The 17,069-nt window shown below is 43.3% G+C and overlaps 1 protein-coding gene across 1 annotated transcript; it reads right to left on the bottom strand.

Moving 5' to 3' along the window:
- Positions 1-5,382: 5,382 nt before the first annotated feature.
- On the bottom strand, positions 5,383-9,183 carry LOC124695805 (zinc transporter 9-like). The gene is made up of 3 exons (XM_047228618.1): positions 8,572-9,183; positions 8,265-8,414; positions 5,383-5,688 (listed from the first exon to the last, which is right to left on the bottom strand). The coding sequence occupies exons 1-3, from the start codon at positions 9,181-9,183 to the stop codon at positions 5,383-5,385; spliced, it is 1,068 nt and encodes a 355-aa protein (XP_047084574.1).
- Positions 9,184-17,069: the final 7,886 nt, after the last annotated feature.

Genomic DNA, 17,069 nt, shown 5'->3' with positions numbered 1-17,069 from the left:
TTGTAAACATGATTGTTTTTAACACAAGTGTGTTACCCGATAGTATGGTCCAAGAGCTAATTTACTTTCATAGTTGTTAGCCAAATGAATGTGTGGTGGCGATTGTCATTCGGTCCTATAAAAGACAGCAGCTAGCGAGGAGCTAACGACCGGAGGTGTTGCAACCTAGGAATCACCAGGCAGCTCCTATAAACGACAGTGTTGATAACAGTTGAACCAGCTTATACACAGTATCACCCAAATGGAATTTAGCAACTGAAATCCTGACCTGAACCATGTTTAGCATCAGCCTTGATATTTATAGTTTCGAACCATATTTAGCACACAGGTCTTCACATGAGGAAAAATGGTGGATAATTAAGTAGATTCCATAAAAAAAACACATATATGAGTCATAACAGTGTAAAAACAAATAAATTGACATAAAAACACATATATGAGTCATAACAGTGTAAAAACACCAAAAATACGTATTTTATGTCATATTTTTGTACATCATGTAAATAAAAAAATTGGCCATGTCTATTATATTCCTTATGTTCTACTCGACTTCTGAAGTGAGATAAAATTTACGGGACATAAAAATCATTTACTGTTGGAAAGATAGAGGGTAGATAAAGTGTGCATAATATACCTAGTTCAGCAAAGGAGTATAGCTGCTTGAGTCATCATCATTGATTAAGCACGATAAGTCGCACCAGCTCTACAGATCAGGGTAGGAGCAACACGAGCAGATGTGATGGCTTTCAAGAAAAGTTTGCCCCCTCTATAATGCAAAGGAGACCTAATGTTTTTCACCAAAAATAAAAAAATGCATGTAACATTTACATTTTTTTGGACGATGCCGTAGCAACGCATGCTCTCGGTTTTTAAATTTTATTTTAAATACACTTTCGAAATGTTGAGAAATTCGGATACAAAATTTAATGGCTATATCTCGAAATTCTACACGTTCGCAAAATAGTTTCACAGGAAATCGACACTTTTAGTGTCATGTGTACAAAAAAATTGGTGTAAAAGAAGTTGTGTACGTGGTGCATTTTTTGTCTTTTTAGACTAGTCATAAAAAATGTCGGTTTTTTCGTAAAACTTGGTGTACGCATATAAAATGTCATTACGTAAGCGCGGAATTTTTTGTTCGAATTGTATTGATATTTCAAAATGTATTTTCCATAGGCGGGAGCTTATGCTCCTGTGAAACGGCGGTCAGAGCACTATTTTAAATTTTCGTCTGAAGATAATAAGAAGCTATTTGGCCACACGTTGGCACCGTAAAATCTCTAGATTCTGTTAATCAACTGGAGAGCTGCTCACCCAATTTTTCGCCCACGATAAACAACACCCTCCATACAACGGGGAAGGGTCTGTCTACGAGCACCGATTTCTACGGCAGCCGCCTCTTCTTTCTCTCTTTCTTCGGCATCATATAAATTTCCTACGTGGCTGGTTTTACAGACAACTGATTTAGACTATTGTACATGCCTTTAGCTGCTCTGCTAAACCAAACCAGTAACACCACCTTAAACATCAGTTAAACAGCCAACAGACAGATCACGTCAGCCACGCCGTGTGACAACGGTAAGCAGGCGCCGGGGCGAAGCGCGCGCTGACTAGTATCTTTTGTGTTCACGGGATTGCGCTGATGTGTGGGCATTCCCTATGGACCAAGGGAGGAAACATAGCCTCACATCCCACATACATGATGGTGAGAGTCCATGGTATGATTGGTTTACATTATCTATTTTTTTACCGTTTCCTTCTTCACATTTCGACCTAGGACTTAACGGTACACAATGCTCCGAAGTTAGTATAAGGTGGAGACAATCGATAATGGAGGCATGGAAGAATAAATCAATAAATAGGCCATAGTAAGGCAAAGTAGGTTGAATGATGCAAATCTATAGAGAATCAAGACATAGTCATTAAATGCTAAGGTCGTGGTCCGGTTTACAAGCATCCTCATGTGTTCATCGGCGCTGGGCCGGACAATCTATCTTAGACACGAGTGGTTTTCGGCCTAGGTGTTCTTTGTACATACCACCCCTTAACATCATTTAGTGCATTTTTTTCGATGGCATACCAATAATTTTTTTATGTATTATGGTCTCTCATGTGCGTGCATGGTTGCAGGTGCAATTCCACCGCAAGATGATATCTATGTTGTGTGTGTGTGTTAATCACGGCTTGCAGCAAAATGGGAGTCCTGACATAACTAAGAACCTAGGGGCGCGTTTGGTAGTATGCAGATGACTTTTTTGCATGGGCTGTGTCATGGAATCGGCCGTTTGGATGTCTGCAGGCCGCCGCATTCTCGCAGGAACCGGGTTTAAAGCACCCCCGCGATAGGCCCTGGAGGAACGCCCGGAATGATAGTTTCTCCGGGACCAGGCCCGTTGCGGCCAGAAGGCTGCACGCTGGAGAAGGGAGGCGGAAACGTCGCGTCCCTTCGGGAACACACGCCATAATTAGGGTCACCGCTCCTTCTCCTTCCTCTCACTCGCGACCTCCCCCAAACTGTCACATCACCCGGCGGTTCCCCTCCCACCGACCAATCCGCCGCACCGCCGCACGGAGGAGCACCGGTACCGGAGGAGGAGACATCGGCGAGCAGCACGACGACATCAGCCGCAACCTGCTCCGCAGTCTTCATCGGCATCTCAAGGTCGCCCTCGACCTCGAGCTCGTCCTTGGCCGGAACAATGGCGGTAACGACCTCTCCTTCTCACCTTCGTACTCATTCTGCCAGAACATGCCATTCTCGGGCATTTGCAACGACATGTGACACAGGCATCCCAAATGGGCCTGCCGAAGATAGTACCCGGGGTTTACTGAAGGCCCATTACCCGAAGAATAAGAAGATTCGGAAGCCCAAGATATTATTAAGGAAAGCTAGAGTTGTAATAGAAAGTCTTATTTGTACATGCACATTAGATCTACTAGGGTTTCCATTAGGATAGCGTTCGGATTGATGTTTGCAAGGTGTTCGTCCCCATTTCTTGTTGTTCTTGTCCAGTTCTTGCTGTTCACGGTCTCGATTTGCTTAGATATGTTACTCTAATATTGGATTGCGGTAGATCCTTCCTAGATCGGAGTGTTGATTGCTGAAACTGCCAGATTTTACTATGCATGGAAATAGGGGAGGTTTTTTTTGCGCTGGGGCTTAGCATGTTCAGATTGCTGTGCGGAATGAGTCGTGCTAGTTTGTTCTAGACTGTGTTTGTTTTCCGATTGAACTAGGCTGATGATTGTAACCGGAAATCATAGTGTGAGGAGATGATTGATCAGAACCTATGGCATGACTGAACGTCACCATGCCATTGGTTGTGATCAAACATCTCCTTCATATGTGCTTATTGTATGAGGCCTATGCTACCTTGCTTTCCATGTTTGTACTTCTTCAGTTGTGCAATGGCCAATGATTTAACTATGGCACAACGGAAAGCAGGGTGCTGCCCTCAAACTTAGTCATGTGTGCCATATTTCTTGCACACTAGACTTAGTTTGCGGACAATCCGTTTGCCTTCCGTGATCCAATTTATGAGGCCTCATTTTGTTTGTCTAATGCATTGGCCAATGATTGAACAATGGAACACTGGAAGACAAGGTGTTGCCCTCAAACTTAGTCGTGTGTGTGTGATTACTTGCACACTAGAATTAGTTTGAGGGCAGTCTCATGAGCTGTCGTGTGATCCAATGTATGAGGCATCACATATTTTTAATGTTCGTTTTCATCTATATACTTGTGAGCAGGTACATCTCTAATGGCATGTGTTCTTATGGTAGACTGAGAAGCTCAAGCTTGGGTCACCTGAGACCCCCGAGGAGGGATCATCGAAGAAGCGAAGGGCGGATAACGTTGGCCACTTCCAGCCGGACGTAGGGCCGGACGTAGGGCCGGACCAGTTCCTACGCATCGTCTTCACGCCCACCTTCAGCCGGCTACGGATCCCTCAAGATTTCGTCAGGTGGTTCGGAGAAATCCCTTCGAACATCATCATCACCACCAACACTGGCTGCAACTGGAGGATGACTTTGGTGAGAGAAGGCGATGACGCATACATCAACCAGGGGCGGGCGGGCTTCGCCATGGCTCATCAGCTGCAGACAGGCCAGTTCCTCATCTTCAAGAAGGTGTCCACCTTCGAGTACAATGTGGTCATCTTCGACCACACCTGCACTGAGGTGATGACCAGGTGTCGTTACCATGACGATGCCACCAGGTGTGTCGTCTTCCAAATTCATGTCTGAAGCTTATCTGGTTCTGTGTCGCTGCTACCATGTCTGTGTCTAGTTGTTGTTCCTGTCGTGTGTTGAACTATGACCGTCTCTGGTGTGTCGTGAACTATGATCGTCTAGTGTCGTCAACTATGACCGTGTTTGAACTATGATCAGTGCTAAGTCTGCCTGAACTTTGATTGTTTTCTTGCTTGTGTTGTTGATCGCTGGTAACCTCACCACTGAAAAGAATAGGTAAGCAAAAGCAGATTCTGGGTTGCAACCAAACAACAGGGCGCCGGTCTGGGCTGCTACAAGGCCTGAAATCCGACCTACCAAACAGGCTGAGCCCAAATCTCCACGGGGCCGGAAAAACTCTGTGCAGGCCACCAAACAACGTGGCTTTTATGATCCATGACCTATCTGCAACGCGCAGGGAACTTCTTCCCGCTGCGCTAGAATGCGGGCTACCAAACGACTCTAGAAGAATTTTTATGTTGTTGCTACATCACCCAGCTTGACGCCTACGCCTCTAGGTTTCATAAACTTAGGTCAACCACAGAAGAAGGTTGTTTGTAGTAAGTACCTAAAGAGAGTGGTGTTCGCTCAACACCAGTCGCCGAAAGCCACAAATCTAAGGCGAGTAGGCGGGTGACAGAGGAACACCCAAGAAATATACCACCTATCCAATCTAAACTCCTTTGTTTTTCCCCCATGGGTTGCGGCCTATTCGAGATAGTTCTTATACCCTCTCAGAAAGGTGGTAAAGAGTGGGTGATGATTGTATTTGACGGGAGGGAAACCTGCCTTTCATAACCTTTTTTGTACGAGTAATATGAGAAACATGTCAGTTGGTATAACCATCGTGGCGACCATCATATGTTTCGTTAAATTGCAATCAGCTTCACCTAATATACAAAAGGGTGATAAAAATTTCGCATAGACTAACTGATACAAAGAGAGCACATTAACATGCATTCGTCATTTTGGTTGTCGTAATATACTGGACAAAGGAATATATAGTATAGTGTGTGTCGAGTTTGATCAATATATGCACACATTTTTACAGCAATGAAGAAACAAATCAGAAAACCTCTTTACACAAAAAAATAGTTAAATCCTCACCTCATGAACACAAAATGAATAATTTAATCTGAGGAAAATTCCTCAAGCCCATACAGCAAGCATGGACATGAGAGCTGTCCCGGCGAGCAAGGAGATGTTTATAATGACCTGCAGCCTTCCATTGTTCTGCACCCTAGGGTTCATGAAGTCTTCAGCTAGAAGATCGACGAGAGCCATGTAGTTCAGAATTCCTGCAGCGGCAGCGGTAAGGAGCCCTTCCACAATTAGTGCACTAGGGCTGTTCTCGTCGTAAGTAGAGGATATCACGATGCCAATCACGACACCAAGTGGCATGGTGAGTGAGAAGAAGAATGCCATCATCAACACAGACTTCAGGCGAAACTGAGCCTGTATGATATAGCCAAGTAAATGTCATTATTCACTTAGTCTACATTTTCTACAATCAATTTATGGGCCAAGAAATTTGTGTCATGTTTGGTAGGCCATACTAATGTTTAGTGACTCTCAATCAAGTAAAAAGTATAAAAAAAATAGTGGTGTCGAAGAAGGTGATATGATGTGGTGAATCAGTCACAAATGGTAAACTAATTTAACACACGGTTGAATATATCTTCTATACTCTAACCAGGACGTTGTTTTATGTTGCAGTGTTCTTGATTATACTAGAACCAGAAGTAAATACTGTACATATGGATCAACCAAATGGGCATAATCCAATGCCATGTGAATGCGGTTTGAATTCCAATATGGTGTAATATTTAATATAATGATTATAAAAAGAGGAGAAAATGGAAACAATTTAGTTTGATGTAAAAATCATGTGACTAAGAAAATGTTTATTTTGAACCCTGGACTATTGTACTACGCCTGACTTGAACGCTGAACTATAAACCCTCAAACCCTTTAAAATGAGTCCTATGTTGTTTTATTAACAAATTATAGAAGTAAGGATGCAATGAAAGATAGATCACACTGAAAGTATGAATATATATATATGTTTTGTGGAGAAGGAACAGGACAAATTTCTTATCTTTTGTGTTTTTGTATGGAATCCCATATACATCCGGTTGATACCTTTTTTGTCTCACGTTATACAACATATATTCCATGCCCGTGAATTATTTTATTTTTGAAGCACATAAGACTAAGTCGCCATCCAGAACTTAACATGGTTATTTAGGATAGTTTTGAAGATTTGATTTTTCATTAAAAAAACAAAAAATCTTGGAGGCGGGGATGCTACTGGTTGGCAACCTGCAAAAAATTATCAATAGTAGGACCATATCTCTTCTACAAAGATGGACAAAATGAATCAAACTATATCTAGTCATCGTTGCACATGATATAAAATCATAAATTGAAACAATATCTGAAAGGACATATTCATCCCCTAAGTGGATTTCTATGTTAATGAACGATAATTTTATGGGACTAGCCAGTATGAGAACAGGCTTAACCATCAATATGTCGACGAGTTATGTACCTATGTTTTGCCGTATTTGAGCTGTGTAGAGAAGATGTACTATTAAGAATGGTTCGATGTTTGCAAGTAAAGTGGATCAAGTGCTAAGAACACAATATCGAAATACTCATACATGCCTAGGAGAAACCCCAAATAAATATACTTTCCTTGAGGATCTGAACATGATCCATCTAACCTCAGGACTCATCCACGAAACTCTAGGTCTTGTGTGGTGGCTCTAGGCCCCCTGGAGACTTCTGGACTAGCAGAAGGTTCCACGCTAACGTGGAGTTGTAATAGCGGTTAAATATAGCTATATAAGTAAGGTCTTCTTCTCCAAAGATATACAGTATATTAGATGGAGCTAACATTAAAGATCATTAATTAATGACCTTCAAAAGCTTCATATCTCTCTCTCACCTCCAATCGAAGTTGAATAAAATTAATCGAAGAGAAAGAAGAAGCATAGATCTGTGATTCACCAAACCAAAAGTTGATTCTCCCTCTGAGTTCGCATCGTCCGTTTTACTTTTTCGTTTGTGACAACCCCTAGACGATTGGTTTCACTTGGGAGCATCCAAGGTTGTGGATTTTTTTTCCCATGCATTTTGTAAAGGTCCGAAGATTAACTCAAGATCAAGCACTAGTGGAAGAGCTCTCATACTTCGTTTGGTGAGCTCATGGTGAAGAAGGCTAGGACTCCATGTATAGTGTGTGCTTTTTGCCACAATGCTATATTTTTCAATAAAGGGAATATATTAATATCAAGAAGATACCAATTACACCCAGCCTCTGCAACAACGCACCACCCTAATGGCACTACGGATGCACACAGCCAAAAACAAGAAAAGAAAACTAAGAAACAAAAGTCCCGCTACAGTATCTCGGGCCTAACAACAGCAATACATCCACCACCAAGACAACACCTGAATTACAAGCTATATATCAATGTTACTTCAGAAAGCACAATAGACAAGCTAAACAAGCTAGAAGTAAGTTAAGGACAATGTGAACTGAAGAACGTAGAACTAACAAGTGTTCACTTAGATGCCTTTACTAGAATAATATTTATAAATACTTCCTTAAAATCAACTAATTTGTTAAAATTTCTAGTCACCTATTCATCCCCTATATTCGACATATCGGGTCCTTCAATTTTTTTAAATGTAATTTTGCAGATTACGAACTTGCATTCCATACGTCTATCATAATTTGCACATTCCATGAAAATCAGAAATGCCAAACTAGGCCAGGGGTTCAGCTTGAAGAATTTTAGCAAGTTTGGAAGTTAATATGGATGATTTGATAGTTTAGGGTTCAGTAGACTTCTTTTAGAAACGATGTAGTTCAGGGAGTATGTGGAATAATATTGAAAATTTTGAGTTCTAAAATCCAAACGGCCTTTCTGTTAGACGCCAGAAGATTAGCAAATTCATTTTCGCAAAGTTTACACACAGATTCATATATGAGCAGAATTAGACTCATGTTGAGGAACACATACCTGAACAATGCATCCTCCGAGCCCTATCCCTTCGAAGAACTGATGAAAAGTTAGCGCAGCCACGAGTGGTTTGATCGTGGTAGCATCCTCAGATGCACCTAAAGACATGCCGATGATCACCGAGTGCACTACGATCCCCAGCTCCAGCACCTTCAGATAAAACATTCCATGAGCAAACAAGACAGTCAGCCAGTTAGTCTGTACGCGGTCCCAGATTGACTTAGTAACTAGAAACGTGATGCATGGGCAAATGGACACAGCATGATGCATCGACAATTTGGTTAAGTATGGACGCATCGATCAGCACCTGCGAGATGACGCGGTGGCGGATGAGCTGCTCGCCGTCGTCGGATTCCCCCGCGAACGACGACGATGCGATGGCGGCCGACACGCCGTGGAAGTGACCGCCTTGCGTGTGATCGGCGCCTGATGCCTCCAGGTACCCGGCGGCCGCGGAGACCTTCTTGGCGTGCGCGCGCTGGAAGTACCCCGTGGCGATGGTGTCGACAACGAGGGTGGCGATGGCTGCTAGCATGGCGACGAATCCGGCGAATGGGAATTTCTGCCACGGCCCGTCGACGAGGCACGGCGAGCCGAGCCTCTCGAAAGCTTCCGGGAGGATGTGCACGAAGGACGTGGCGAGGATGACCCCCGCAGCGAAGGCCTTCACGGCGAAGAACAGGTCCGTGTCCGGGCTCAGCGCCGGGAACTTCCGCCCAAGCGAGGGGATGCCGCAGCCCGCAGCGCTGGCCACAAGGATGCAGAAGATGGCGATGATCTTGAGCTTCAGCGCACCCGCCTTGTCGTGTTCTTCATCTCCGGCCTGCTCGCACTCGCACTCGGCGTGCACGATCAGAGGGAGGGAGGAGACGACGAGGAGAAGGAGGCACAACGCGGCGAGCTTGAGATTGGCAGCCATAGTATTTAGTCGGAGGGGTCAAAAGAAATGGTGATATGCCCGAGACGACGTAGGTGTACATATATATACATATGGAGCTGCCAAGCTCTGTATTTGGTCAGGACATGAACTGGAAAATAGAATTGAGATATTAATGTCAACTACTCAATATGATACCTAGCCTATAGACTTGATCTTGTAAGAACCGGCAATTATCGAGCAATAATCCCAGTTTTTTGTCAAGTGGGGAAAAAAATTAGAGTGGATAACTCAAAAGTCCAAACTAAAGATACATTTGACATTCACTGCATAGAACTGCAAGCGCATCTACCGGTATATGTGGTGCATAAATTTGCAGTTATCAGCGTACCACATTTTGTTTGATATGCTCTCCCCACTTTATCCTTTAGTATCACAGCACTTCCTCATGTTGATGCCTCGTCGTTTCTGTCTCCAAGTTTTCCACAATGCCCGTCTCTCCCTGCACTTCACATTTGAAACTACTTATAAGCAAAGTAACTTAGAGTCCAACTCAACAATTTTGTTTAGGTGACACTGAGTTAATGAGAAGAGAGAAAGAGAAAGTAAATAACATCATATTTTTCAAGACACAATGAGTCTATAAATTAATTAACAGAGCTATATATCTTGTGCTGGTGCATGCCACTAATTGAAATTATTATGCACTATAAAGATAGTAGCATAAACTAGTGTCAGTCATGTGCATGACACTAATTGAAATTATTATGGGAGCGGTGTTTTGGAACATGGGTGCATATGCTCCCTATATTTTGAAATGCATCTTACATATATTTTAAATTTAAAAAAAAATTGAAACTAAAAGTTCGCACATACATATTCACGTGCTACGTGTTCACAAAGTCGTGTCATAAAAAATCGACTTATCATGTGACATGTGTAAAAAGACAAAATTCAATGCTAAAAATAATACTTTTCACAAGATAAACGTTCTCTTTTTTATATAGACCACACAAAATATTGGTTTTTCGCGAAACTTGATGAACGCACGTATATTATGGAGATGTACATGCAAAAAAATTTGTCCAAATTTTTCGACATTTCGAAATATGATTTTTTGGTAGAGGGAGCATACGCACCCGGGAGCCGAATTGAATTTCCGAAATTATTATGCACTATAAAGATAGTAGCATAAACTAGTGTCAGTCATGTGCATGACACTAATCGAAATTACTATGCACTATGACTAGTCTTATCAGTGCAGTTTGCTAGGACATGTTTCAAGTGTTAATAGTATTTCAGCTTTAGCATCTTTTAAATCTCAAGTACTTTCTCCGTCTTGGTTTAACAGACGGATACGTAGTTTAAGAATTTTTTTTGACCATTATTTTGATCAACAAAATATGAAATATATGTCACAAAAATTATATCATTGAAATTTTTTTTTGCATATGAATCTAATGATATAGATTTTGTAGATGTAAAATTTATATTTTATTAACTAAATTAATTGTTAAAGTTTATCTTAAATTACGTTGTGTGACTGTTAAACCAAGACGGACAGAGTAGTATAGATGAGTGATGTTTTGAACATGGGAGCGTATGCTTCCTTTATTTTAAAATACATGTTAGATATATTTTAAAATGTCAGAAAAATTGAGAACCAACCTGTGGTTGGATGGTTAGGAGGGCAGTGGTACCCCAGCCCACCAAAGTTCAAATCCCAGATTTGACACTTTGGTGTCTCATAAAGGCGGAATATTCTTCAGTTGGAGGCGACGTTCCCGTCGACAGCGAGGCGCCTGTGGTGACTTCGTCAATCTCAAGACCCACCGGATCAGTTCTTCGATGCAGTATCTTGGAGGTGCTCATAGGGGTAGGGTGTGCGTGTGTGCGTTCATAGGGGTGAGTGTGTGCGCGTATGTATGAACACCTTTGATTGTACTGAAAAATTGAAAAAAAAATCGCACGTACATCTTCATGTGCTACACGCTCGCAAAGTCATTTCATGAAAAATCGACATGTCATGTACCGTGTGTAAAAAAGACAAAATTCGGTGCTGAAACAAAGACTTATCACAAGATTAATTTTCTCTTTTTCGCTTAGACTACAAAAATATCATTTTTTTCATGAAACTTGACGAATACACATATATTATGGTACATGTAATTTTTTTTATCAATTTTTTTTAACACTTGGAAATATATTTTTATGGTAGAGAGATCATACGCACCCGGGAGCTGAATTGAGTTTCTGAGATGAGCTATAGCTTCCTCTCTACCTCACGAATGCATGCACAGGTCAACGCCACTCTCGCCGTAACCAATAACTGTCTGTTTCCGGTGAAACATGGAGTCCTAGACGCCTTCCTGAGATCTGATCTCCGATTGGTCAAGCAGAAAAGAAAACATTTTTGGGACGTTGGGTGTCGACACCGTGAACTCAGGGCATGCCATTTTAGACTCTGCGTTCACTTCTCGTCTCGGTTTTCTAAGTCTCGCGTGCAACCCACCTGTCAGTTGTAGTACTCTGTGGTGAAATAAGTGCCACCAGCCCCGTTCTTCCTTACTGCGCCGTGGGCCTGTATCAGGTAGCTCTGTGAGACGAGACCCTCCAAGGCCTCCACCGCCTCACCATGGCATACATGGATGAGTTGCGAGGTTGCTGAGCAGGGAGCACCAATTAATCACACTAGGTACATCCAAGATCAAAAGGGAAGCATAATTTATTTGCTGGGGAGTCATCTCTTCAACAGGATGAACCGATGCCATTACATGAGCAAGAGTGTCGTCATATGTGTACACACTTCCTGTCCATATGCAACAAATATATAGAACCAACATACAATAAAATGATCATAAGACCGTACCCTCAAGGTAAGTATTTAAATCATGTGATGCCTTCATTCAATCGAATTACGAAGTCGGTAGCACGTTCGACTCAAGTATATTCAAGAGCAAATTCTATTTTCAGCCATATATTTGTAAGAAACTCGCATATCGGATAATCTTTGCACGTAGCGTAAGTCTTGATTAGACCATGTTAGCGGTGGGTAGCAGTATATACTTATTTCGACGACATTTTGCATCGGCGGGAATCTTTATGAAGTACCTCAAATGTCAAAAGGAAATTGAATAATCAAGAAGCCATCTCTCTGATAACACCGAGTCTCATATGAGCAAAAATGCCGTCATTCATGCTTTCATACTTGGGAACTTAAATAGGTTTGGAGGGTCAACGCTAAGATAATTAAGAATACTATATTCATCATAAGTTTTATTTGATCTAGTTTTGAACTTGGCACCACATCTAACCGTGTTCGAAAACGTGGATTATCCATGTATTTGCAACAAATGGGCATGTTGATTTATTTTGAAAAGTAATCACCACCCTAATGAGTTAGTGGTGGAAATCCTTGTTTGATCCACATTTATCACTAGACCTCATACTAATTGGTTTCAACTTTGAATCTTCATGAAATGACTTGAATATCAAAACGGATTGACAATTCAGGAAGCCATATGTTTGACAACACCGAGTTGGATGAGAAAAATGTTGCCATTTGTGTAAATCGAATTGCAAAGTCGGTAGCACGTCTGACTCAAGTATATTCGATAGTAAATACTATTTTCAGCCATATATTTGTAAGAAACTCGCATGCTGGATAATCTTTAAAACTATTACAATGATATGTGCGTAGTGTAAGTCTTGATTGGACCACGTTAGCGGTGGTTAGCAATATTTAATTATTTCCATGACATTTTGCGTCCGTAGGAATCTTTATAAAGTACCTCAAATGTCAAAAGGAAATGGAATAGTCGAGAAGCCATCTCTCTGGTAACACCAGGTCTCATATGAGAAAAAAAATGTCTTCATTTATGCTATCATACTTGGTAACCTAAAGAGATATGTTCCGTAGGTCAACGCTAAGATAAGAGTACCATATCCATCATAAGTTTTATTTGATCCAGTTTTCAACTTGCCATCACGTCTAACCGTGCTCAAAAAAGTGGATTGTCCATGTATTTGCAACGAATGAACACTTTATTTATTTATTGAAAAACAAAACAATGTCGTAATGTGTTAGTGATGGAAATCCTTATTTAACCACATTTATCACTAGACCTCATACTAATTGATTTAAACTTTGAATTCTCAAGAAATGACTCGGACATCAAAGGGGATTGACAATTCATGAATCCATATGACATAGGCATCCCAAATGGGCCTGCCGGATATAGTACCCGGGGTTTACTGAAGGCCCACTACTCGAAGAATAAGAAGATTCGGAAGCCCAAGATATATTTAAGGAAAAGATAGAGTTGTAATAGGAAGTGTTATTTGTAATCTGGCGGGATGAGTTAGAAACCGTCCCGAACTCTGTAACTTGTACGAAGCGAAACCCTCGGCTCCACCTCTTATATAAAGGGGGGTCGAGGGACGAAAAATCATCGAATCATTGTACGCAAACCCTAGTTTTCATATTCGTCGAGTACTTTTCGAGCTGAAACCTTCGAGATCTACTTGCCCTCTACTTCTAACTAAACCCTAGCCTACAATCCATAGGCATTGATAAGTTAATCCCTTGTCAATTGGCGCCGTACGTGGGAATTAGAGGCGTAAGGATCTGATCTCGATGGCACGTTCAAAGTCTTCGACATCGTCAACCGGAAGCAACACTATGGATCGAGGTAAACAGGTCGCTGCTGGTCTTGTCGATTTTGTTCCTCCCATAGAGATGACGTTCGGAAGGTTTCACTTTCGCGTCGAGAAGGAAGGATCGTATCGTGTCGAAATTCCGATCTCGTCGGGATCGTCGGCGGTCGATTCCGATTTTTCAAGCTATGCGTCGTCAACCGAGTCAGGAGAAGAAGAAACCTCGGAAACACGCTACATCAGTACCAGAACAAGAGAGAAACTCGCCAAGATCTTCAACGACATATCATTCGAGTCATCTGCGGACTCATATATAAGCGATGGCTCAAGCGATGACGACAGCTACGACTTCATCGACAAATCTATCACAGTGGGCGAGGTCTTCATCAATCTCAATAATGATGTCACCAAACCCAACATAGATTTGAGTGCAAAATACCATCAGATCTATGCTATCGAAGATCAAGAGGAAACATCAGAGGCTTTCGACGATTTGGGTAACCCTTATGTCGATCCCTCAGATCTAAGGAGAGGTATGGGCACTAAATATGTTGGGCCCACACCACGTGTCAGAGTTCAACTTCCACAAGCAGCCTGGGATAGAGCTGCAAAAGCCCTGGATGGCTCGGAACCAATGACGACAACGGCTACTTGCTCAAGAGCTGCAAGCTTATCAATATAGACTCGCACGAGCTGCCGGAAACATAGAAAAACGGACGAGCTGAGACTGGACGGGAGAAAGGAGGCAGCTACGCATCCGGCGGGGAGAAGGGCGGATCTAAGTCGAAAATCCGAGTTTCGGATGATAGTCACGGGGAGGCTCGGAACGAGAGGAAGATCAAGGTTGCAACACATACCCGAAGCGAGAAAGAGAGCACTTAATTCAAAATCTCGACATGTCCTTTATGTCGATAGATGAAAGAGGAAACATTATCCCTAAGACACCGGAAAGCTGGGTACATGGCGACACAAGCTTATATTCTCGCATCTAGGCCACCGGCGGGTGACCCAAGAGAAACGTTATACAATATGGCGTTAGCGAGGGTCGGAGCTATGGGGACGGCGTTTGTAACAACGCCTCCGGAAGGAGCGGCAAGGCAAAATAGTCCATGACCCGCGGCGGCAACGGCGGCGGCTCTGAAGGGCCCGGTGGAGCAAGAGATACGGGAGTACAAGCAAGGGTCGATAGAGCAAGGCAAAGCGAGAAGAGACCATCGGCAATCCCCGAGCTTAACGATGAAGATATGTGCGGCCTGCCGTGCTTCACGAGAAGAGTACGAAAAACTCGAGTCCCTTCGGGATTTAAGTTGCCCGATCATTTCAAAAAATTCGACGGCTTGCAAGATCCAGAGGATTGGCTAGTTGATTACCTTGAAACGGTAAAATTAACTGGAGGAACTAGGACAACAGCAATGCAAAGTATTCAGGTGCACTTAAGTGGAGCCGCACGATCTTGGATCAAAAAACTTCAGCCAGGATCTATCGGCAGTTCGGGAAAGTTTCGAGGAAGTATTTGTCAAGAACTTCGGGTCCACGTGCAAAAAGCCTGCGTCGTTAGAAGAGCTGAGGGCATGTCGACAAAAGCCGAGATGAGTCAATGAGAAAATACATCCAAAGGTGGAACATCATAAAAAACTCGGCGAGAAAATATATCTGACGAAAGAGCAATAGATGCGTTTGTTGCAGGAGTTAGGCGTGGGGACTTTGTCGAGGACTTGGGAAGGACCAATCCAAAGACAGTATCCGCGTTGATGGAGATAGCAAATAAATGGGTGGATGGAGAAGATGCTGTCCACAATAAACGGCACGGAGTCACCGAGAAGAGGACCGTGGTCGAAATTATCAATCGAGGCGACGATTTCCTCGGCGGTACCCGAACTATGACGCCCCGGGGCAAATTTCGGCGGGATTTCGGACAAACACGGGGGAAGCAATAGAGATGATTATCAAAGAAGCAACGAGCAGCGAAGCGATAATAGGGACGATTCCCGCAACGAGGCAAAATAGTGGGCCAAGGTTCCCAAGACCTTTCGTGTCCCCGAAGAAATGTTAAACGGACCGTGCCGGATGCATTTCTTCCTTGATAGCAATGGGAAAAGACGGTCGAGGGCACTGCGGAAAGGCTGTCGAAATTTTCAAGCAATGTTCGGATGTGCGAGAAAACGCTCACGCTCGAGCAGCACGAGAGAAATCCTCGGGAGCCCGGGAGCGAAGTTCACCTACCGCCACCTCCCGCGATTACGAGAGGATAATCGACACCAGCTCAGAATAGCGGCAGCACCGGCACCACCACCCTATGTTGATCCTAATTCCAACGGAGCAGTGTCGATGATTCAGAAGGGAAGGCCGTCCAATAGAGCTCAAAAAGTAATCTCGCGACAGGTGTTCATGGCGAGAGAAAATGCCTCCACCAACGAGTTGAGTACCTCAATTGGTCGGGGCAAGACATCGGCTTCACCATAGCGAGACCACCCGCAACAAGTTCCTCGACCGGGGCGGTCGGCACTTATTCACGCCGGCGGTTATCGCGAGGATTCGACGTTTCTCGAGTATTCATAGATGGTGGCAGCGGCTTAAACCTTATGTATGCGAGATACATTGAGGAAGATGAACATATCTTTAGCAAACACGAAGCCAACGGACACAAGGTTCCACGGAATCACACCGGAGAAACCAAGTTACCCATTGGGGAAGATCAACCTCGACGTTCGGTTTGGAACCCGAGAAAACTATAGAATCGAGACCGGAGTTCGAAGTCGTGGATTTTCCATCGCGGTACCACGCTTTGTTGGGACGACCAGCATATGCTAGATTTATGGCAGTACCACACTACACATACCTGTTATGGAGATTGCACTGGACCCAAGGGACCAATCACGGTCAAAGGGAGTTTTGCTTTGGGCGATAAGTGCGACAAGGATTTCCATCGGTTATCGAAACCTTCGGGATGCAAGCTGAATACTTGGCGTCGAAAAGCATGACTCGATTACGACGTACTGCCGGACGTTGGAAGGCCAAACAAAGAATCAACTTTCAACACGAGAGAAAAATGCTAAGGAGGTGCGGATTCACCGGCGGATCCAAAAAGACGACATCCATTGCAAATAACATGGATATCGCATAGGAAAGCGCGCTCGTCAAGTTCCTCCGTGAGAAGCTGGAAAATCTTCGCATGGTGTCCAGCTGACATGCCGGGAGTACCCGGGGAACTTGCCGAGCACCACCTAAATTTGGATCCAACGACAAAACCAATCGGACAACCTTTGCGGCGT

This window comes from Lolium rigidum, chromosome 3 (assembly GCF_022539505.1).
Source record: "Lolium rigidum isolate FL_2022 chromosome 3, APGP_CSIRO_Lrig_0.1, whole genome shotgun sequence".
Classification (NCBI taxonomy): Eukaryota; Viridiplantae; Streptophyta; class Magnoliopsida; order Poales; family Poaceae; genus Lolium; species Lolium rigidum.
The sequence above is the reverse complement of the archived record's forward strand: the minus strand, read 5'-3'. Positions and strand labels throughout refer to the sequence as shown.